At 39.2% G+C, this 24,452-nt stretch overlaps 1 protein-coding gene across 1 annotated transcript; it reads left to right on the forward strand.

Moving 5' to 3' along the window:
- Positions 1 to 1,194: 1,194 nt before the first annotated feature.
- NAPG (N-ethylmaleimide-sensitive factor attachment protein, gamma) lies at positions 1,195 to 22,396 on the forward strand. The gene is made up of 12 exons (XM_012648386.1): positions 1,195 to 1,381; positions 4,966 to 5,033; positions 6,984 to 7,068; positions 7,800 to 7,817; positions 8,495 to 8,525; positions 12,304 to 12,413; positions 12,541 to 12,607; positions 12,865 to 12,935; positions 18,296 to 18,374; positions 20,300 to 20,379; positions 20,963 to 21,092; positions 21,984 to 22,396. Exons 1-12 carry the CDS (start codon positions 1,326 to 1,328, stop codon positions 22,125 to 22,127), a joined length of 939 nt encoding a protein of 312 aa, XP_012503840.1. The 5' UTR covers positions 1,195 to 1,325; the 3' UTR covers positions 22,128 to 22,396.
- The last annotated feature ends 2,056 nt before the right edge of the window (positions 22,397 to 24,452 follow it).

Raw genomic sequence — 24,452 nt, forward strand, 5'->3', positions numbered from 1 at the left:
GAAGAGAGAGTTGGCAGGCTGGCAGAGAGACTGGTGGAGTTTGAGAAGGAAGGTGTGAATAGCCATCAGAGTGAGTGGGTGAGTGATCTGAGGAGGAGAATGGAGTACAGTTGCTCAGCAGTGCTAAAGGTCTGCTTGATGTTTATGATCATTAAAATGAGTCACGTCTGCATGCTGCTTTGTTTTTCTCCAGCGAAATTCACTTGCCCAAGAAGTTCCAGAGTAGGCGGAGAGTTGGGGTTTTTCCAGGCTAGGAGAAAGGAGGGCGGGACAGCCAAGGACATTGAAAGGATATGAAAAAGAATGGTTAAAATACTGGAATGTGGAATTTATGCTGGGAAAAGAGGGCAGCGTGAGTAAGAGCAGAGGGAGAGGGAAAAGGCGAGGAATCTGTTGAAGGCAAAGCCTTACTGGCCCTGGGAGGTATGAGCCGGATGGCAGAAGCAAGTAAAGTGGGCTGCTTGAACTGACACTGTAGAGGGCATGCAGTTACTAGTAAGGTCAAAGATGGGATGCTGGGAATAGGAGGCTGAGCTGGGTGTAAGAAAAGATCACTGGAGGTTGGAAACTGAGAGGCTGTATAGGCATTGCAGGAGCCATCCATGTAGGTATCAAAATCACCGTAAATTACGAACGGAGCCGATTGTATTGCTGGCTACTATTCTACCAGACCGTGGCACGAGACTCTAACTCCCTGAACTTGGCATTCAGAGCACTTATCACAGCTTGAAATAGTCAAGTGATTATTTGACAGTTATCAGGCTTATAGTCTGTTTTGCTTATTGACTGATATACAGTTGGCGCTCAGAAGGCAGAATGGATGAATGAATAAATACTATTCTAGCTGCGGTACAGCGAAACAATATAATAAATTTTAAGGCCAACTAACTACAAAGAAGACCCACAGCGTTTTCACATGCATGAGAAAACCAGGCTCTATGAAGGAGAGAGGTTTTGTCTGTTATATTCCTTGCTTATTTTCCAGGGCCTGGAACAGTGCCTGTCACATATTAGGTGCTCAATAAATATCCGTTGAATGAATGAACATCCTCCCCTTCAGTGTCCCACCACGCCTGCGCTAAGAGCCCCACGTCTGGCCAGCCTTGGCGTTCTGCGCCTGCGCGATGTCTCCCGGCGAGATGATCCTGCAGACTCCGGGCCCGCTTCGCCGCAGCAGGTTTGTGCCCTCCGCCCCTCCGTAGCCGTTCGGCCGCTGCGCCGTCCCGGCTTCCCTTTCGGCGTTCCCACGCCTACTCGGCCGGGTTCTTTCCTGGCGAACGGCAGCGCCCTCGCTCTCTCCGCACGTCAGGGTCCGGGCTGTGGACATGGCGGCTCAGAAGATAAACGAGGGGCTGGAGCATATCGCCAAAGCAGAGAAATAGTGAGTAAGAGAGCCTACCGTGGGCCTGTGTGCGGACGCTGGGTCCGTGCCCCGCCTGGCCCGGTCTTAGTCAGCACCCTGGCGGGTCGCAGAGGGCGCCCGGAGGGAGGGGGCCGCGGCGCACTGACGCCCGCGAACTGCGGGACCCCGGCGTCCCCGGCGGCGGACTCCCAGGGGCCGGGGTCGCTGCGGCTGCACGTCGGAAGCGAGGTTCGTGCGCCCCGCCGGAAGTCTCTGCCAGATCTGGTGTCGGTGGGGAGGGCGTTCCGGCGCAGTGTTCGGTGGATTTTCCTCCGCAAAGGGTTTGTCCACCTAGGCTCTGGACCAGGTGGCTCCTCGTGGTGGGGGCTGCCCTGTCCGTGCACTGCAGGATCTTTAGCAGCATCCCTGGTCTCTGCCTGCTAGATGCCAGTCGCGCCCCCCGCCTCCCTCCCATGTATGACAGCCACAGTGTTTCCTGAGAGAAAAAGTTCGTCCTGTTGAGAGCCACTGCTCTAAAAGAGTTCCTTGTGTTTGAGGGGTCTATAGATTTACTCTGAACATTCCTCGGTGAACCCTTATCTGCCGTCGTGCTGTTCCTGTAGGCAGGAGCCGTGTGCCTTCCCAACTCCTTTTTACGTGTGTGTGCTTGCCACCTTCTGGCACAGTAGGCGCCAGCAGATATTTGTGAAGCGGAACTGATTCTCCTTAATTTTGCCTTTCGACCCTCTCCTTCCCCCAATTTCATTACTGCAACGAATTTTTGTCTGGCATTTACGGGTAAGGAAACATCTGTATCGTGCCCTGTGGTAGGTTCTTCACATACGTAATTTCATCATCCGAGATCTTCACAACTTTCCAAATACAGATTCTTACTTTACATAAGAGGAAATGAGGTTTAGGGGAGCTTCATAATGACTTACTCAAGGCTGCACAGTTGAAAGATGTCAAAGCCAGTTTTCAAACAGGAGAAACTCGAGGTTTTTCTGTTACACCGTGTTTCTTCCAGGCAGTGTGTAAGGTACTGGGGCCCTTTTGGTGCAGGAGATTGCCAAAACAATCTCACTTTCTAGTGGGAGCAGACACAAAAGTACAATTAGAATAGTGTGTGCAGTAAATATACCTATTAATATATTAACTGCGCATTGGTAACACAGAGGAAGAAGTTCATTCGTCCTAAGGAAATCTAGGAAGGTTTCATAGAGGTGAATTCAGAGCAGGGCCTGAAAAATAAGTAATTTTTAGACAGAGGGAAAATCCTGTGAGAGAGATTCTATGCAAAGGATGTAGTATGTTCACAGACCTGCAAAACGTGCTCAGGAAAACACTGAAAGTAGTGCGGTTGCAGTGTCGGGGGATGAGCTAGAGCCCAGAAAAGTTGGGGTCAAACTGAAGGGGTAGCCCTTTACATGGCCCTGAACTTTGGCTTTTTTAGGCATCGAATAACCAGTAGACCTGATTAGATTTGCTTTTGGTGAAATAAACGTGGCAGTAATATGGAGAATGGACTGTGGGGAGGGGAGCAGGGAGAACTTTGGCATTTTCAGTAAGCAAAGATTTACGAAGTTGTTGCTGTGTACCTGTATCAGCCACCGGGGATCCTGGAGTGACCAAAAGTGGTCCCTTCCTCACAGGAGGGCAGATGAGAACACATGAGTAAAAGAAGGTGTTCAGTGGTAGAAGTATTCAGTGGGCGTGGAAAGTTAATATCCTCAGGCCCGGGGGAATGAAAGGGAAGGGTAAAGCAGGAAATGTGACCCTCCCTTGAAGGTGCTGTGAGGCAGGTTAGTAGGTGTTGACCGCGTGGGAGAGCTGTTGATGGACTGAATTCAGGTAACAGTGAGGGGGCAGATTGGGTGACATTTATCAAATAGGGTTGACATGCTTTAATGACCTGCCTGGATTTAGAGGTAAAGGCTTGACTGCCAGGTTTCTAACTTGGGAAATGGAGTAGGAGAGGCCTTCAGCCAAGATAGGGGATATAAATGAATGGACATGGTTGGTGGGTGGGGCTGGGGCAGAGGGCTGTTGGATTCAAGCTTGAAGTGTTAGTTTGAAATCCTCTAGACAGAGTGCTTAGTAGGTGGCAGTTGAAAAATGGGCCAGGAGCTTAGGAGAAAAGAGTTGATTTTTCTCAATTTTCTAATATAGCTCAACATTGCCAGGTAGATTTGTAATTAATCCCCCAACATAGATGGAGTTTTGTTGTTTGGTTTTGTTTTGTGTCCCCACCCCCCCATGGAAATTGATCAGTTTCCTTATTGACTCTCTGGACAAAAAGTCAAAAACACAAACAGGTATAGCCATTAAACCTAAATTAACTGTACTGACTTCTTTCTTCCTAATTAGTGGTGTTCAGTTGATGGGGGATGATTTGCTGTATTTTAAAATATCTGGGTCTTTCCATGTTTGAATGTATCTTGTTTTTTGTGGGATTTAAAAAATTACATTAATATACAGAATGTAACGAGTGTTTTGGGGTAGGGATTGGAGGGTTAGAATTTCGCTTTATTGCATATTTCCTCAATTTTGTGGATTAGAATAGACACTACAATTTAAGGATTTAATTTTTCTGAGCAATGCAGTTCTTTGTAAGCTTGAAAAATTGCTTACAAATTTGAATCTTGTAACAGTGTATATATAAACAAATTTTAGATGTTAGACACGTTAAATTTAATTGGCAAAAAATGTTACTTAATAGTTAGGGCTCCTGGGCAGCTCCCCCAGTTGTCACAGAATGAAGGGCACGCTTCTGAGGGGTCTTGGGGATTCCCTGTCTGTCAGTTACGTTGCTCCCCTGATTCATTTGAAGCAAACAGTGTTTTATGTAAATTTAAGATGATATTCAGCAATTCTTATGCAAACCCAAGTTTGACAGTCACTGAATGAGTTTAAACTAAATCTGAAATTACTTTAAAATAAGAAAATAAATTATTGCAGAAAAGGCAAGTCTGATAAGGACTCAAATTTGATTGTTCTTTGATTGGGCATCTGAGAAGGCAGTAGTGATCCTAGAAAGCAGTTTCTCTTGGTTTTCATAATACAAGTCTCTTCTGGTTCCCTTCCTGCTCATTGGTGGCCAATTCTCACTCTGTATTGCCTACTTCCTCTGTTGTCCCACGGAATGATTGTATTCCTTAGCCTTTCTCTCCTGTCTCCAATCTCCCTAGGGGATCTTATCTATGTTCTTGGTGTGGCATGCACTGGTGAGTCCTCCATTTATGTCTTTAGCCTCTCTTCTGAGCGTAAATCTCATGAATCCAGCTGCTAAAAATAGTGTGCTTCAGAGGTTCTCACACTTCAATGCATCTCTGTGCTTGTTAAACCTCAGAGAATCTGTAGGTCTGGAGTGGGGTGAACAATTTACATTTCTAGCAAGTTCCTAGGTAATGCTGATGCTGCTGGTCTGGGGACCATGCATTGAGAACCTCTGGGAGGAAACCCCATCTGCGACGGGTAGGGAAAGAGGTGAGGTTGTATTTGTTACTAATACGTTTGGGTGTATGTAGGTGGGTAAAATGGGGAGTTTGTGCCTGATGGCTTCAGAGATCTGTTGTATAAATGTGGTTGGTAACTCTGTTAAATTTGTCTTCCTTTCATTCTAGCCTGAAAACTGGTTTTTTAAAATGGAAGCCAGATTATGACAGTGCTGCTTCTGAATATGGAAAAGCAGGTATTTGTGACCATAGTCTTGTTGCTCCCACGTATAATCTTAAAGTGATGTGACAACTTCATCTCAGCACGATACTTTTATGTTTCCAAACAAACAAACAAAACAAAACAACAGCACAAGCCCTTGTGTTTTTTTTCAATTGTTTTTGAATGTGTTGAGGTCTGAGTTGTAGATCCTGGTACCTGTCTTCCGTAACAGTGGAGATGGGTAGAGTTGGTGGTACACAGCTGCAGGTTTTTAGCATTGTTCGTGTATTCTTCTGTGTCAGTCATTTGTTTACTGCATCCATAAGTTTTGCCATATTCCTCTATTATACTTCCTGTTAGTGAATAAAGAGTTTTCTTTTAAATTTTTTTTTGACTTAGCCTCATCCTAAGCCTATCTGCAAACCATGTATGTTTGGCACATTATGTGTTTGAGATACATGTTAAATGTTCATGAAACGTTAAGCTATGTACATAATTTAATAAATTTATCTGTATGTAAAATGTAAACAATTGTAAATATGTAACAGGAAAGGAATTTACTAAAAATTTAGCATTTTTGTTAATAGTTACGAATGATAGCTCTCAGAATATTTGTGATCATTTTGGGTATAAATAAAGTATAACACAATTTTGAAGTACTTTCCACACATTTTCAGCAATAGTCGTGATCACATTTGTTAGCCTAGCTTAGAGATCACCTAAGGCAAGTGTTTTTGCACAGACTTTAGTTTTAGTATATCACCAAAGAAAAGAGAAATAAGGTCAATTGAAACTAATCAGCATAAAGTAGGGTTTATTTTCTAGATAAAAGAAATGATGACACATGAGTCTTTAGCACTTTAAATCTGAGTGAATTCTGTCTCTGGCATTATGTAAATTATTTACATGTCATTTTAAAAATTACTAAAAGTTCAAACTTTATGTAGATTTTATAGACCCCTTATATGAGAATGCTTTTGTAACAAGAGTGTACAACTTTTCACAAATCTCCTCTATGAAGGAAATTTAACATGTATTTGTTTTATATGCTTCTGAGACCATGAGCTACATTCAAAAATAAATATTCTAGGTCAGATTTTGCTATTAAAGCATCCTTGGTTTGTTTTCTTTAAGGGTTTATGCAAAATACATTTAATCAGTAGAATTAATGTTTTAAAAAACTAAGATGGAAAAGCGGGGAGAAAAGTTTTTTTTTTTGTTTTCAACATTTTATTAAAGAGAATTTTAAGTGTTTTTAACAAATAACACTTAACACTTTTCCAGTAGCACTATGCTTTTTACTTCTTTGTAAGCAACCTTCGGTAAGTTTTCCAAAATTTGTAAGATCATATTTTACAGCCACTCCTAATTGTTTTGCTTTGAGGATTATACATTTAAAACAGCTAGCAATGTACTTTAGCTCTTCGAACAGTGAGATGTCATTTTCATAGATGGCTAAACAGTATAAAAACTTTGCTTTCTTTTAAAAAATGCATTGTCAGACATTTATTTAAAAATTGTGCCAAAAGGAAGATTTATTATAGAATAATGTGTTTATTGATTGGTCTTCAGTTTCTAAATAATTTAATGAGCTATAACTAAAGCACTCTTTTTGTTATTAAATGTAATACTGGTGAAGTAAGATGCTGTGTTTTGTGACTGAAGTACCTATCTGTTATTTGGGACTGTTTGGAAGTGTCGGTGTTAGAAAGACTTTTTGATTTTGAGTGAATGTAGCACTGATTTGTTGCCAATGATCAATAATTAAAAAAAGAACAACTTGAAAATTCTAAATTATTGATAATCAGAAAAGTTGTAAAGAAATTGCTTCATAAAAAGATAGTATTTTATAGTTTTATGAAACTTCGTAAGTATTTGATTGAAATAAGTATTTCAGTCTTTCAATCAAAACACAGATTTCAGTAATGATTCATTTAAGGGTTTTAAATGACGGAAATAGAAAGTCTATTCTTTTTTATTTCAGCTGTTGCTTTTAAAAATGCCAAACAGTTTGAGCAAGCAAAAGATGCCTGCCTGAGGGAAGCTGTTGCCCATGAAAATAATAGGGCGTATCTTTTTCAGCCATTAAAAAGAAATTAAACAATTAGATGATTTTGATAAACTGTTTTCTCTTGTTATACATTTGCTACCTGTGAAATAAAGTGTTTTTAAAATAGAAAATGATTAGAAAAATTTTGCATTTTAAACTCTGAAGGAGCATTTATAGTGACATATGATAAGATCAACACTGATTCGCAGAGCTGCATTTGAGAATTCATTTTCCATTGTTTCTGGTTTTCCTTGTGATGGTCTTACTTGGGATGAAATGAGGGAAATCTGTAGACTCGCTGAAGAATGTAGAAGTAGCACAGGTATTGAAAATGCATGAACTGCTGTATCAATTTTTTTAAATACAGTCTTCCTTAGGGATTTGAAATAAGATTTATAAGTAGTTAGAAACAATAAATTGTCTTAAGGTATTTTAAAGCTTAGTGATTAAAAAAATGTTTATCTTACTTGCAAATTATAATCAAATAACTTTGAAATTTAGTAAAACTCTTCAGATTAAGACATAATATAGTTTAAAATCTATATGGTGTTTTGTCATTGTTTTTGTGAATTACGGTGTTTTAAGAGATATGAACACCCACCGAATTATTTCTTCTTTACCTGTTTGTAGGATTTGTCCTTTGAAACCAACTTGGTCAGTGATTTAGTAAACTGTCTTTTAAATAGCAGGTCTTTAAAAACTATTGATTTCCTTTTTTTCCTTAATTTTGACTTCATTACATCCATTCAGTCTTTTTCATGCTGCCAAGTAAGTAAATATTCTCTGTGATTTCATGTATTTGCAGATTGTGTTTTAAATGTTACTGTTTTTCTGTAGATCAGAAAATTTTTCTCAAATTATAAATTTGTAAATAGCGAATTAATTTTGTATTGATTTAAATAAAATAGTCATTTCCATTTGCTTCCGTCTTTACCTGAACCTTAAAAACTAAGTCACTCCTGTCAGATATACAGTGTTTAAATTAAATTTGGCATAATATTTTCAGGACTATTTTGTTCAGTAGCCTATAAAAAACATGTAAGTTAGAATCTCTTTTTTTCCCCTGTTTCTTTATAGTTAATAGTGCCCGTGGAAGAGAAGCAGGAAGCTTTCTTCTCCTGCTTTTGTGGAGAGTATTTATTTGTTTTAAAACTTAGATTTAAGTTTGGCAAATGGAAAGTAATTTAACCTTTCTGAGCCTTACTTAATTTTGCATCTGCACAATCTCTTCAACTCAGATGTCTGATGTTCCTAAGGCATTATTGTCCATGAAAATAAGATGAAGAAAAAATTTCGTTGTGTGGTTATACAAGCCTAAAGTGATATGTTGTGCATGAGCCAGTTTTAATGAAGTCACTTCCCTCACCTGTAGTTCCTCACCAGAAAGTTTGTCCTCTCCCTTATTTCATTAAGATCTCATCAGAGAAATTATGTTCTCTTTGCAGAGCGTATGAGCAAGCTGGCATGATGTTGAAGGTCAGTGATGGTGTTGTGTCACAGCTGTCGTGTAGGTAAAATGAATTAATTACAAGGTGTTAAAGTAGAATTTATGTTGAGGTTGAAAAGCTTCCTTACTGTAAGACAAGAGATGCTAACTTAAGACTTCCTGTCCAGAGTAACACTAATTGGGCCCATAGGGGATGTCCTGTGTGTCTTAAGATAGGGAGTATTAAAAGTGAAATTTAAGAGAAAATGTCTTGGAGGAAACTGGAAACTGCAGCCAGGTTCTGAGCTCTGTATCCAGGACAGATGTGTATTGCTTAAAAAACCAAACAAACAAATAAAAAAACCTATATGGGAGATTTCCCTACTTTTCAGAACTTAAGGACACCTTAATATAGTAAAAATTTACAAGTTTTTTTTTATTATTCATGGGTTATAAAAAGGAGAGATTTTTGCTTGTTTTATAAATATAAGTTGGCGGCGAAAAGAACCACTGACTTAAGTTTTTGCTACTTTAACTGACTCTTTTTAAGTGGCATATTCTGACTAATATACCTATGCCACTTTTTATATTTCTGCTTAAAAGCAGGTTGGGAGTTAATATCCTGTTGTAGTGGGACAGAACATATTACTTATGACACTCTCAAAGTATGCCAGGTGGCAATTGAAATAAAATATCTTTCTTTCCGTTTTTGTGTTTTCTAATGGTAAAAGCTGTTTTGAATTATTATAAAGCTTTGCTTTAAGAACTTATACTTTAGTAAAGCTTTTTAATTTCTGTGACTTTTATATTATGAACCTAACTGATTTTTTTCAGTGACTGTATACTCATTGTAGAACATTTAGAAACATTGGAAAGATTAAAGAATGCTACCAATAGCTGTTAACATGCTTAATTTAAAAGTTTTTATAGCCTTTGACCTAGAAATTCCAATTCTGTGAATCTATCTTAAAGTAATAGAGATAGCAAAGATTTATACGTAAGGGTATTTATTGAAAAAATGGCAATTATCTAAATTTTTAATAGGAAAATGTTTAAATAAATTATGATGCTTTCTTATGATAAACCCATTGAGGGAAAGCTTTTCTGGCCACACATGCAACTAAATTGATATTAGGTGATGCAATTCCTTGGCAACTAGAATTTTTCTTACAGCCTAAGAAGCCAGGGATCTGCTCTCGCCCTCTCCTGTCTTAGTTTCCCATGAGAACTAGGAAGCTCCCAGATGGCTATTATTAGGGTATATCATCTTAGCATAGCAATGCTAGGACACTAATAATTCTCAGAGCTTCAGTTATATTCCAACAGCTGTGCTAAGACTTGAGTCTTCATAAGTAGTTATTACTTAGGTATCAGTGAGCAATTATTTAAGGCATCAATTTGAACAATGGAAACGTTGCCCAAATATCTATTTAATTAGAAGGTTGGAAAGGCACTACTTTGTATGAAGGAAAATAAACTTAACTGATAGGGAAACACATGAAGGAAAATGCCTTCTGGCATGGTCTTGTATGTAAATTAAATGCCTTTGAACAATCCTGAGCAATATTAGGAGTCCTGAGCTACATGGTCCACAGTTAATTCTGTGGGCTAAAATGTCCACAATTCGTCATACAGTCCTTCACATTTATCCTCCTGCAAGGCTTAGGGAGTGGCATTAGATACAGGCACAAGGAAAGCCACAGGGACTTGTTGGATCAACCTTTGGTTCTGTCATTTTATGATTGTTGTGATTTCATATCCTGTTTGCTCCATGGGCACACAAGCCATTGAAAATGGGCATATTTACGGTGAATGGTGTAACTTTTAAGTAGGCAGCCCGTTGTTTTGTGGAGAAGTGTCAGTATGGTGGTTGGACCTCTGTTATCCACAGGCTCACTTGGTTTGATGCAAAAGCAGGGAGATGTAGTTGGTAATTTTAAACATTGGCCTTAGATAGTACTGACTGCATACCGTAGTTACGGCTCTGTACGTCTCACCTACTAGGTAAAACTCATGAAGGATAGTCCCTGTGTTATTTCTTTTATTCCCCCAGATGCTTTTATGTTGTAGATGCTCAGTATGTTTTAATTATGAATAGATGAATTAGGAGAAGAAATACCCAGTTAGCCTTTGAACAAAGGGAGGTTTAGGGGTACTGACCCCCCCCTGCACAGTCAAATCCACGTCTAACTTTTTACTCCTCAAAAACTTAACTGCCATGGCCTACTGTTGACCGGATACCTTGCCTATAACATTAACAGTCGATTAATACATATGTTGTGTGTTATATGTAATGTGTATTATATACACTGTATTTTTATAATAAAGTAAGCTAGAGAAAGGAAAATGTTAAGAAGAAAAAATAGATTTACCGTTAATTAAGTGGAAGTGGATCATCATGAAGGTCATCAGCTTTGTCACCCTCTTCACCCTGAGTAGGCTGAGGAGGAGCTGGTTAGGAGTGGCAGAGGCAGAAGAAATCTGTGAATAATTGGACCCACACAGATCAAACCCATGCCTTTCAAGGGTCACCCCTATTCTGTAAAGCCAAAATGTCCCTCACGGCTCAAGTGGGTGATACTGTTAGGTTTACCTCCACTGTTTACTCAAATAGCCTGAAACATATACCACAGACTTAGATTTTTTCATTGACCTTTGGTTCTGTAACAAAAAAGTTTTGTTTTTACTTGTTCACTGAAGTTTGGATATATATTAACAAATTCCACTTGGGTGAATGACAGCAACTTTATTTCCTATTGTATCTTTCAGTCTGTTTTATTGTTAATTTCCATAACTAAATAATCAAAAGTTATGTTTTGGAGTTGGTGAGAATGAGACCAGCAGTTTTGATGGGGATATCATGATGAATTTGTCACTTAGCAAGGGACTGAATAGGCAGATTTTAAAACCATCCATAAGATGTCAGTGTGGAGCCTCCGTTAAAATACAGAAATCACCCTAAGTAAGTAATTCTTGTAAAACTTTATGACTTGTTTTAAATGATTTTTTTTAAGTGTTTTAAAAAATTTTTTGATTTAGGGATATTAGATATTTGGACTATAAGATCCTGAAACTTAATAGATTAATAGTAAGATAGAGAATTTATTCTGCGATGATATCAGCATGGAAGAGGTTGCAAACTCAGATGAACTCAGGGCATAGGGGACAGCTGAGGTGAACAAGGCGGCCCTGGCTGTGTGGGGCAGTCGGGAATGGGGAACGGGAAGAATTGCAGCCAGTTCCAGGAGGCAGCAGGCCTCATCTAACAGGGACGGCCACAGCCCAGCCCCAGCTCATTGTTGATTGTCATGTGGGAATGCATGCCCACCATTGCCATAGATTCTGATATCTTTTTAAAGGAAGCCATAAAACAGAATTCCTGTGAAAAGTATCTGATTTAAAAATACTGCATGGTTCGAGCAGAATGCACTTGGAAATGAGATACAGCCCTTGGGCTACCAGTTTGTGATTTTTGGCAAAGGCCTTGTATATAGTAGTGCTCAGTAAATGTTTAAAGAATTGTAAATGCTTAGAAAACAGTAAAGAGCAAGTTTTTTGGTTTCTACTATTTATATAGTTTTCCTAAAAGTCTGTCAAGTGATGATGAACTCGGTGTAGAAATTATCTGGTACATTTTTGGTTTGGTTAAATGAAGCTTGATTGGGAGAGTAACCATGTGAAGGCATTTCGTTTTAAATATACTTGTGGTGTAACATTTTTGAGTCATGTACTTTCATAAATTAGGGATAAAATAATTGCATTTCAGGTTAACTCTGTATTTCTTAAATTGAAGCATTTTCTGATCTGTGCTGTATCCTTTGCCCAAAGGAGATGCAGAAACTATCAGAGGCTGTGCAGCTCATTGAGAAGGCCAGCATGATGTATCTAGAAAACGGCACCCCTGACACCGCGGCCATGGCGTTGGAGCGAGCCGGAAAGTGAGTGTGTGGAACTGCTGTTAGAAGCACCCATCTCTGCATAGAAGTCATTGTCTTTTTGTTTTATGATGTCCTTTGAAAAAGTTTTCTGGTTTTCATATAAGTCAAATTTTCTTGTCTAATTCAGGCTTATAGAAAATGTAGATCCAGAAAAGGCTGTGCAGTTGTATCAGCAGACAGCTAATGTGTTTGAAGTAAGTTTGAATTTTAATTTTTTCTTTAATTACTTAGAATGTTTACATTCATAATATATAGGAAAACAGAAATGTTTTTTCCATGCTCACAACTGAACTGTGTTTCTTTTTTTCTATTAGAGAATAGTGAAGTGGGTTAGCAGCTTTGGTGTTCCCCCTTGATGCAGTGCCATTACTTCTTTATAAAATAAATATTGGGAGAGAAAAAGATTTCTGCATTAATGCAGCCAATATTTCTTTTTCTTTGATTCCTTCAGAATGAGGAACGCTTACGACAGGCAGTTGAATTACTAGGAAAAGCTTCCAGACTGCTAGTACGAGGACGCAGGTATGTCTTTCAAAACTGTATCCTTGTGTGTCCATGTGTACTTTGAATCCACATTTGACTGGTGAGTAATATGGTGTCAGCTATAGACAACGTCTGGCCACTCAGTGGAAAAATTGACATCTACTAGACGGTAGACACATAGAATTAAGTGTTAAAAGATCTGTTTTTCTAAAGTGTAATGCCAAAGTTTATCACGCATTGAGTTTGTGTTCGTGCATGGCTTAGCAGCATCAGAGAGAATGGTTTTCTTCATCTGTTATTTGGTTAGATCATAATGTCTTCCACATACCGTCTTGGCCTTTTGCCTAAGATCAGCTGTAGTATGTCTCTCTTGAGGAAAAGTAAGAATATTGGGATAAATGACAAAGATGCCCTAAATGTTTACGTATGAAGTTGACAGTTCTTGACAGCCAAGTAGTGTCATTAAATTTTTTTATCCTTTTTTTATCCATTTTTTATCCTTTAAGCATATAAATTAAGGCACAAATAGTTGAACCCCAGAAAGCTAGAATCCTATTGGATTTTCCTTTTGTTTTTTACTTTACCTCAATTTACAGTTAGTAAACAATTTATATGATTAATAAAATTCTGTTTGCCAAATTCTCAATAATATTTAAGGTCAACACTTTTAGGGGATTGTAAATCTGGACATAGGTATCTTAGTTGAAATTTTTCCATAGCTTTGCAGTGACAGAAAAGACCCAAGATACATTATGACTAATGAATCTATCTCTTCCTTTCTGAGACTCAGTTAAATTTTTTCATCATGAAGACTGCAGATTCTAAAATATTATTCAAATAGGTTTAGAGGAACATGAGAATACCTTAATCTAGAAGTAACTATTAAACCTTCTCATTTAGATGTACAATTCCCAACTTATAAATGGTTCATTTTAGTCCCTGAAAGTGTTGGGGACAGAGACTAAGCTGTTCCTGGTGGTGGCTCCCAGGCCGTTGCCGAACAGCTGAACTGGAAGGTATTACCCGGATTCTGACTCTTGTGAGCAGGGCCCCGCATGGTAGAAACAGAGAAGAGTGTCCTTGACTGTTCCCATTACAGAGCAGACAGTAGTCAAGTCCTGGCATATCTTTATGTCCTTTTCCCATCCATTCCACCTCCTAACAGTCCTCCCCTAAGGCTCCTAGTGCCTTGATAGAGCACTAGGCCCCTTCCTGTAGGACCCCGGGGAAGGTGGAAGATGTGAAGTTCCAGAAGGTGAGGACAGCGCTGTGTGGGGTCCACTCTGCTTCAGCTACCCTAAAGTGTTTCTCCTTTTCATGTCATCTTTTGCCCTTTTGTTTCCCAAACATAGATTATCTAAAACTGTGGTTTAGGGGGAATAGCAAAGGAGGGGAGAGGGGCCAGGATCCCCCCTGGAGGTAGGCTGAGTCCCGCCTCCAGCTACCTGTGTGTGTTCCTCTAGGGAGCTCCCTTAGGGCTAGTAGCCGTCATCATTCTGAAAACATTGCCAATTGGTTGTGACAGGGGTAGTGAAAACCATTGTTCTAAAACAAGTACTGAGTTTTCTTCACAGCTGCAGTGGAGGGGGAAGGTGTGAATTGAATTAGCAGCAGAAGTGAGACTGGTGTGTGGATATGCTTCAAAGGTGGACTGTGGAAATGTATAAATCTCGGGCAACCAATTGGGTCTTTTATTTACTTCATGATTTTGTTTTATTATTTTGTCTCTTTTTAGTAAAAATGCATTTTAAAATATTTTCTGCAGTGTTTGAACAAAAATTTTATGGAAATATATTTTTGAATTGTGTAACAATGTAAAAATTGATTTAAATTTATTCGGGAATATGATATTTCAAAAAATGTTCTTGGGTGACTGCTGTATGAAAGAATTAAAAATCTGCTGCCGTGGTACTTCTAATCAGGAACTTAAGTAGTGCGGGGTAGGAAAAAACATGGAGAGTTTATACTAATGGAAAGATAATTGTGAAAATGTAAGTGTTATTTGAGTAACTTCAGTATGTACTTAAATTACAATCTGATTGCATTAATTTCCTAACAGAACTAGCACAAGTGGCAATTTTATACTTTACACAAGTAATATCTGCTAATAGAGTGTGTGGCATAAAATTTACAATTATGCTTGTTATATTTAGTTAATACGCTTATGTTTTTACATTAACGTGAGACTGTAAGATTTAGTCCTAATGTAACAATACTTTATATTTAGCATAGCAAAGTTAATGTATTTAATATATTAGTCTCTTGCTTTTCCTTCAGTTCTGGAGAGCCATAATTCAGTCGTGATTCAGAATTTCATTTGGGTAGCATCTGGGTTGGCCTCAGAGTCAGTCCAAGACCAGAGCCCTCATTGCCTCCTAGAAAGGCCTTTCCAGCAGGTTGATCATGGCTTAGGGCTTACATCCCTTGGCCTTCCAGAGAGGTTCCAGAGCAGGAAGCAGACCAGCACACAGTGTGTTTTTCCTCAGTGAAGCAAATCCCACTCAATTAGCAAAGAAAAGTGCACCCGTCATCCGAGACAGTCACTAGATCTTGAACGCAGGGAGGGCTGGGTGTGTATGTGTTCGGGGGTGTGTACGGTTAAGAGAGTCACTGGGTTTCTGTCTTGGGTAACTGTCATGACCATGATGCCATTAATAACTGAGGTGAGGAGTATAGAAGCAAACTTATCACTCATGATTATAAGCGTAGTTGGGAATATAACAAATAGGCTAAAAATTTTTGTAGATAGTTTAAAATATATATTTTGGAGTTCAGGAAATATTAATAGTTGGGGCCAGAGCAAGAGTTTGAGTCATGGCGAGGAAGGTGTCTGTTGAATGACATCTGATGAATGACGTTCTATGACAGTTTCCTGCCACATGTACATAATTTCTGTGAAGTTTACATTTTTAATTTTATTTGGGTCTCTTTTTTTTAATTATAAGAAGATGAAAACAGTGTATCCTGTCTTCAGCAAAACCAGATACATTTTATTTTGGTAGGAATATTAAGAACTACTTGATAGGAAAGTTGAAGTCATCTGTGATTGATTATAATAAGTAATGGATACTTTCCTGGATACATTTTGAAAACAGATGGCTTTGCATGCCAGTTTCATGGACTTTTAGGAAAGTTGATCAATGTTTTTGACTACAGATCCATATAAATGCAGACTGTTTTCTCTTGGCTCTTTTGTTAGGTAGATATTAGCACATGGAAATGCTATTTTTGTGCCAAGGAAATAAATAATTCATGTGTGAAGAATGTAGTCTTTATAGTTAAATATATGGAAAACTTAAAATACTGAGATTCCTACTAGAATGATAAAATCTGGACATTACAGTCACAGAATATTCTTATGTAATTTATTTTATAAAACAGGATCTGTGATAAGCTCATGGTCACAATTAACAAATGATATGGATACATTTAGTCTCCCTTGCATTAATTTTCTATTTCTGCATAATAAATTACCACAACCAGCAGTTTTAAACAACACTGACTGATCCCCTCACCTTTTCTATAGGTTAGAAGTCTGGACACAGTGTAGCTACTTCCTCTGCTCACGATCTCACCAGGCTGAAATCAAGGGGTCTGATGGAGCTGTGATTTCACCTGAGGCTTGGGTCCTTTTCCAAGCTCCCTGGGTGTTGGCAGAATTCTTTTCCTTGCAGCTGTGTGACAGAGATCCCTATTTTCTTGTTGCCTGTCGGCCGGGGCCCACTGTCAGCTCCAGAGTGCACCTTGAGTTCTGGACACGGGCCCATAGGTGGTTCACAGCATGGTAGTTTGCTGCTGATGAAAGGCATCGGGAGCACATCTCTGACCAACAGTCTCTAACTTCAGCAAGAGCCCAGGCCCTCTAAGGGCTCACCTGGTGTCGGGCTCACCTGGTGTCAGGCTCATACAGATGGTGATTCACTCAAAGTCAACTGATAAGTATCCTAAACACAGGAGCGACGTCCCATCATATTCAGAGGTCCCGCCTGCACTCAAAGGGAGATTATACGGGCAGTGTATATGAAGGATGAGAATCTTGGGGGCGATTTTAGAATTCTGCTGCTGTAACCAGCCTATAAGCTTTGTTCCAAAAATTTATCACGTTGATCTTTGGAAATTCAGAGTGCATTTCTCCAGTGAATGTTATTTTGTGAGGCACTAAGTTGCCAGAGTGTAGCCCACAAAAATTTAATTTAACTCATGATGTAAGTATTGGTTTGTTACCATAAACCAAGCTACTGTGTGTGTGTGTGTGTGTGTGTGTGTGTGTGTGTGTATGCAACTATTTTTTTAAAAGATAACTAACATACAGAAAAATAGAGCATATAGTAGAACCATAAACCAAGCTACTGTGTGTGTGTGTGTGTGTGTGTGTGTGTGTGTATGCAACTATTTTTTTAAAAGATAACTAACATACAGAAAAATAGAGCATATAGTAGAACATTTTTGCATTTTTATTTTGGATCACAAATCTGTCCCTTTGTACCCTAACAGTACAGCTGTTGGGCTGTGTGAACTCCCAGTGCCAGGCCACTGGTGGTCACTTCTGTAACCTCAGATTGTTCATTGGGATGGGAGAAATGGGTGAAGACTGCATAATTCATCCAGCCCTTAGTTAGGTGCTGCTAAAGGAGTTCTGGAATTCAGAGTATACTACAGCTTTTCAGGGAGAGGAGGATCCGATCAGGATTTGATGAATTTAGGGCTGGGGGAGAGAGAAAGGGGTAGGGGCCTGGAAGGTTTTGGGGAGAATTTTGGTGATCCCTTTCCTCTCCTTCCTCTTCATCTGCCATTGGGTGGAATGGAAGAAAAGCGGAGTGTGCGAGAGGAGATGGAAAGACAAAGAAGAACGTTGCAGACAGGAGGTGCAGGGAGGATTCATTTAGCCCTCGAACTTGCTTCCCCTTCACGCTGCCCTCTTAGGCAGCATGCAGCTTACTGGGGCCCGCTGAGGCAGCAGGGGTATGTGATGGTGAGCACAAGACAGAGGTGGGGGTGCTCTTGGGGCATCTGAATGTTCTTTTAGCCGAAAGAAAGCTGTGGTGATGAAATTGAGACTTGTCGGTCTAATGCATTTTACAAAGCAGTTTGTTTCGTAGATAACTTATTAATGGACAGTCCTTACCAAACGTAAAACTCTACGTTTGAACTCACCCATCCTTAAGTTCTTTTGTCACCTTGATGCCTACAAGCAGAGTCGGGCATTTAAAAGACAAGCCAGGTGAGCAGAGCACATGGAAACATGGCTCATGGAGCAGTTGCTAGCAACACCTGTCCTCTTTGTTTCTCTAAAATCTGAAATATCAGATATTACAAATATCATTACAAAGGTGACGTCGCTATATAGATCAGATCATATTAGATTTGCCTTGTTTTACATTTCTTTGTTTTGTTTTTAGGTTTGATGAGGCGGCCCTCTCTATTCAGAAAGAAAAAAATATTTATAAGGAAATTGAGAATTATCCAACTTGTTATAAGGTATTCTTTGAAAGTGTTCATTTGTGGCTTTACATTATATAATATTTCATATTGGTATAAATAAATACCTAAGATAGGATTCTATGGGTATTTCTATGTTTTTGTAAAATAATATTTATGAGTCTCTGTTTCTGACCAAGACAGAGTAAGGCCACTATAGCCTGTCTCTCTTGCCGATTATAGCTAATTTACCAGATAAAATTCAAAGAACAGCTACCCTCAAACTCTGCAAAGTAAATAAAAGCAGGCAGACAGAGTGGGGGAACAAGCCCTTGGAGAAACAACCAACATGGGAGTGAGTTGCCCACGTTTTTTTCTATTTCCTCTTATGGCATTACCCTGAGAGAAGCCCCCAGCTGTGGAGCTGGGTAGCAGAGGCCCTAGTACAATGAAAACTCCAAAGGAAACCCCATTTTTCTAACCAGAGGAACTGGGAAAAGAGGTCCCCTTATTTTCCTCTTTTTCTTCCCTTGGCATTGCTCCATGGTTGAACCCTAGTCATGGAGCTACAGCTGTGATGGTGGCTCAGGCTGAGAAAACTCCAAAAGAACCCCAGTCTCTTTGGCCAGAGGACCTGGGAAGATGAGCTGAGAGAGTGAGGAGAAAATCCCAGAAAGGAGAGAGTTGGAAAAAGGAATCCCCTGAGTGTGTGCATGGCCCATACAAGCCCTGGGTTTACTTCCCAGCTGTGCATGTGTGGGACAGGCCCAAAGTAGGAGTGCAGAGTTTTGAAAACTGAAATAAGATTTAAACTACTGTCTGAGTCTCACACAGCCCCCTGGAAGGGACTGACCCAAAGCTGCACAACAAAGGATTTGAACTAACATTAGAACCACTGCCCACCAAAAGCAAGACACAGTATGCAGTGTGAACCTAACTGGGCTGATTGCCTGCTAGAAGCATCCACACCCTCCTGAGATCACAGCAGAGGCTGTGCAGCAGAACACTCACAGTACAGTTTAAAGTTACTCAACATGGAAGAACCAGGAAACTGTGACCAGTTTTCAGGGGAAAAGACAACTGTTGCCAGCTTGGAAGTGACCCAGTGGTTGAAATTATCACATGAAGATTTTGGAGTAGCTATCATAAGTGCTCCATGAGGCAAAGGTATACCAATCGAAATGAAGAGAAAAGGAGACCTATTGTGTTCTGATAGAAAAAAAATTTATTTTTATAGAAACTATAAAAATGAACTAAATGGGAATTTTAGGACTGAAACACACATTATCCGAAATAAAATACTGGATGAGCTGAATCTCATGATCAGGTGACAAAGGAAAGACTTAGTGAACTTGAAGATAGATCAGTAAAAGTTATCCGAAGAATAGAAATTCAAAAGATTGAAAAATACTTTATGAAGAGCTATTTAGCTGATAAGTTTTTATTAGTCATGTCCTGGATTTTATTACTGCTTTTATGTTGATTTATAAATACTATCAGTTATGTTTTCTGACGTTTTCATTCATACATCTTTTTCCTAGTATCTTCTTAAGAATTCAAAATTATAATTGTAGAGTTACATGTCCCCGCCCCTTTTTTTAATCCCTTTTCAAGATAAAAATCTATATGGATATTTGAAAGAAATTCCCTTAAACATGGTGGTTGTGTTCTAAGGCTTGTGTTCAAAGTGTGGTCCTCAGACCAGCGTAGCAGCAGCACTAGAGAACTTGTTAGAAGTGGCTGAACCCAAGGTCCTCCTCAGGTTCTCCTCTCCAGAGTCTTCACGTCAACCAAATGCCAGGACATGAGAGTTTGAGAAGTACTGTTTTAGGATATTTTCTCTCAGGTGTCCTGTGGAAGTTACTATCTATATATTATACAAACCAACATTCTGAAAGTTAAATTCCAGGTGTTTTTGATATTGCTAGGAAATTGACTTTATTAAATAGAAATAAATTTGACCATGATCACCTTTTTTGTTTTAGAAAACAATTGCTCAAGTCTTAGTTCATCTACACAGAAACGACTACGTGGCTGCGGAAAGGTGTGTCCGGGAGAGCTACAGGTAAGGCATCGTCTGGGCCGTATTCACTTGCAGTGTTGACGTTGCTGTTTCTTCAGCCAAGATTGCTGCTTAGGCAGATGTTCCTGGCCATGGAACTGGTTTTTCTAATAAGTCTTCATTAGTGATAGGAGTGCTCAACTATGATTTTAGCTTTTACAGTAGGATTTTTACAGGTTGTTTTCTTTCCTGTGTTTTTCTCCGGGAACCTTCATGGGAGTGAGTCATTCACCTTTCTTTGCCTTCTAAGAAAGAGACAACACAAAAAAAGGGAACAATAATGGTTCTCAGATTGTACGTTGCAGGAGGATCTTGTTAGGGGTGATTGAAGCGAGCACTCTCAGTCTCCCACTTGGACGTTGGGCTGGGCTGGCTAACAGCTCTCTGGTGTGGGCTGTCCCGTGCCCCGCAGGGTTTTTAGCAGCATCCCTAGTCCTGCCCGCTGGACGCCAGTAGTGCTTCCTCCCTCGTAACAACCAGAACGTCTGCAGACATTGTCAGATGTCTGCCAAGGGCAGAATCATCCCTGGCTGGGAAGTATTCTTTTAAGGAAAAAGTGAAGAAGTGTGCTTTGTGCTTCCTGTAGCATACCAGGGTTCAATGGCAGTGAAGACTGTGCTGCACTCGAACAGCTGCTCGAAGGTTACGACCAGCAAGACCAAGATCAAGTGTCCGAGGTCTGCAACTCGCCGCTCTTCAAGTACATGGACAATGACGTAAGTGGGCCTGTTTGGGTAGCTTCCCTCTTTCTTCTTGAAAGGAAGAGCTTCTAGTGAGATTGTTTTCTCTCATGGATTTGTGAGATTTTCTACCTCTTTTTCTTCTCAAACTACTGCTCTTATAGAAACTGACCACTTGCGTTGAATTTCACCATAGATTTAGATAATTACTAGATAATTACTGGTGTAATTTAGATAATTACTGGTGATGTCATGTGGGTTTACAGCCATCTAACTCTGTGGATCGCATGCATATTTTTAAATCAGCCTCATTTCTCGGCTTCCCCTTCCATCTGTTGTCCTCTGTAGGTTGCTCATTTTATTAAGAAGTTCTTGCAAGCTCACTCTCTGAAAGGGGCCCATCGTCTAGTGTTCTTCGTAATTCAGTAGACCTGTGGGATCCTGCTTCTGTGACAGCTAGCTGTGTGATGCAGGTTATGAAGTGTCTCTAAGCCTCAGTTGACTTATGTTTAGAAATAGAGCTCTGGTACCCATCTTCCTTGACTGCTGTGAAGCATACCTTAGTGAGCGTGTGAGAAACAGCCTCGCACGACGCCTTACACATAAAGTGAACCTTGTGTGTAAGTTTCTATTTTTTTCTCATTTCTTTTTCAGTAGATTTGTGAACACCTGTTTTTTTGGTCTTAGGACTTTAGAGTCTTATCATAGTATCGGGTCAGTTTAAGACCTAATTGATATTTTTACTAGTTGTGTACCTGTCACGTCATGGTCATGAGGCTCTAACAGAGCATTGTCGTTTTGTTTTCCCACCTGAAAGGAATTGGTGTTCATGAGGGTAGAGAGCTGGGCTCTGTCTCTTTAGCGCTAACTGAAACATGTCAGGGTTCTCGCTACCCAGCTTCTGAGAACATGTTCTGTCATTGACAGTATGCTAAGCTGGGCCTGAGTTTGGTGGTTCCAGGAGGGGGAATCAAGAAGAAATCACCTGCGACACCGCAGGCCAAGCCTGATGGCGTCACCACTGCAGCTGCTGATGAAGAGGAAGATGAGTACTCAGGAGGACTGTGCTAGTATTTTCCTTGCAGAAAAGGAAAAAAGGGAGAATCTCATGGACTTGGGACTTGTTTAAGGGCATCCACGCTTTGTCGCAGTCGTGATTGTAAATACTAATAAAGAGTAATTTTTAGTTATCTTTTCCCCCAAATCACTCATTGTATCTACCACCTGTGAAGCATTTTGTTTCTTTCCATGATAAGAGCTTTTCTAAGACACCAGTAAGAATTAACAGAAAATGTACTGTCACCTTTTAACACAGTTGATGTTAAAATTTGCAAGCCAAATTCTAGATGAATTACATTCTAAACAAAAGGGGCAACAGGCAGGTAGTCTTCTCTCTTGGGCTCTTGTAATTTATTGTTAGAACATTTTGTTTTTCATTTAATTTAATAATTGCTGCTAAAAGGTTTACTGGTAAAAAAAATTACTTTAAAAATTTCTGTTTTGAAAAGGAAATTTATCCCTCGCAATATTAGATACATTTAAATTATTAAATCTTTTCAGAGATGAGATTGGGACAGGAAGCTATTTTGAGCCTCAAAATATTATTTAGCCCCATAAAAGATGGACTTAAGCTTTTATATGTAGGTTTGCAAAATTTTGAAGGTAGCATATTAAAGTGGTTCTGTAAATGTCTTCAGGCTTCTCTGAAGTATGGGTATTTCTTCCATCTAAAAAATACATCCAAACCTACTTGGTTCTTGAGCAGATGGAAGCTAATGAAGACCTTTTTTATGCATTCAAAGAAAGAGGTGATGTTACTGTCAGTCTACTATATACACATTTTTTTTCCTCTAGAATATTTTCTGATTTATTTTGAGTTACAACTACACCATAAACTTTACATGGGAAATGCTGTATACTATAAAAAACTTAGCCGAAAGGGAAGAATTGGTTTTGAAAGACATATATTTAAAACACTGTACTGCCAGTATATTAATCCTTTATAGTTATTTCCTAAAATATTAGTTTTGAAACATTCTTTTTTCTCCTGTGTGGCTCAGACCCATTTCATAATCTGATCATTGGAAAGAGCCTACAAACACAGCAGCGTGCGTCCGCAGGCACATGCTACCCAAAGGAGTTTCCTGTTTGTTCGTGCCCTGTCTCTGTCTCTTTTAGGGTCAGACCTTATTTGAGTATGGCATGCCTAGTTTTGCTAGACTTCCTGGAAACACTAAGGTAGAGTATCAGAAGTGATTCATTCACAGTTCTGTGGGAGAGCTTAAACAGAGCACCCTCCTCCTCTGGCAGGTGCCTGGAGGGGTGGATGTTAGTGTACAGTCTTCATTGTAGGTCTGATACAAAACACTAGGAAATTTAGTGTTTTGATTCCTTAAGTTACTTGCATAGTTCTGCAGGTAGCAGCTCATTCTCAATAATTGTATTGAGATTAACTATGAACAATCTAAATAAAACTATATTTAGGAATTTGCATTTAAAGACATATTAATGTTTCAGAAATCCCATAATTGCTGTTTGTCTCCCTTAGATCCCATCAGAAATTTCTTGAGTCTTACATTAATGTTCACTTGAGCTAATTAATACAGATTTGGCAGCACCGTAAAGATATTTTGACTGTTTGTAGACCATATTACCCATTACAGCCTTGGGGGAAAAATTTTAATTTTATTCTTCTTACGTATTGAAAACTTAAAGCAAAGGAGTACAGTGTATTCTGTAACCGTAATGCAGCTGAGCTTTAAGCAACATAAAAGGCTGTGTACACGTGCAACCTCCCCCACACCCTGCCTGCATTTGAGATCGAATATGCAGGACGTCGGGGTATTTCTTTGATGTTAGGGTTATTCTTTGTGGTGTCTAGTAAAGGACATTTGTTTCACATTTATACATTTTATTTTTCCACTTATGTAAGCCTTTTATCCTGAAAGTATAGACAGAAGTGGAAAACTTGGTGTTTACAGCAAGAAAAATTGTTTTCCAGAATTGTAGTGTCATCACTTTTACCAAAGTGAAAGTCTGCATGAATATGCCCAGAATCTGATTTTCAATGTTCTTTTCTATTGTAAGCGAAGTCAGTCTACAAAATATATTTAATATATTGAATTTATCTGTACATATGCAGAGTATGGTATTTGTTTATGGAATCTGTGCTATTCCTGTTTTTTCCTGCTCTTTAATGACTATTAAATGTGTTATAGAAATGCAGATTATTGCTTCTATAGGAAGATAATTATGAAAATAAAACCTGAACCTATATAAATATGATTATTATTTATTTTGTTTGGCTTGTTAACTTCCTTTTTTCCAAGGATACATTCTCTTAAATTTATATGATTTCAGCTATATTGCTCAAGAACAGTATTTTGTGTATTATGT

The sequence above is a fragment of the Propithecus coquereli genome, unplaced genomic scaffold, assembly GCF_000956105.1.
Source record: "Propithecus coquereli isolate 6110/MARCELLA unplaced genomic scaffold, Pcoq_1.0 Scaffold283, whole genome shotgun sequence".
Taxonomy (NCBI): Eukaryota; Metazoa; Chordata; class Mammalia; order Primates; family Indriidae; genus Propithecus; species Propithecus coquereli.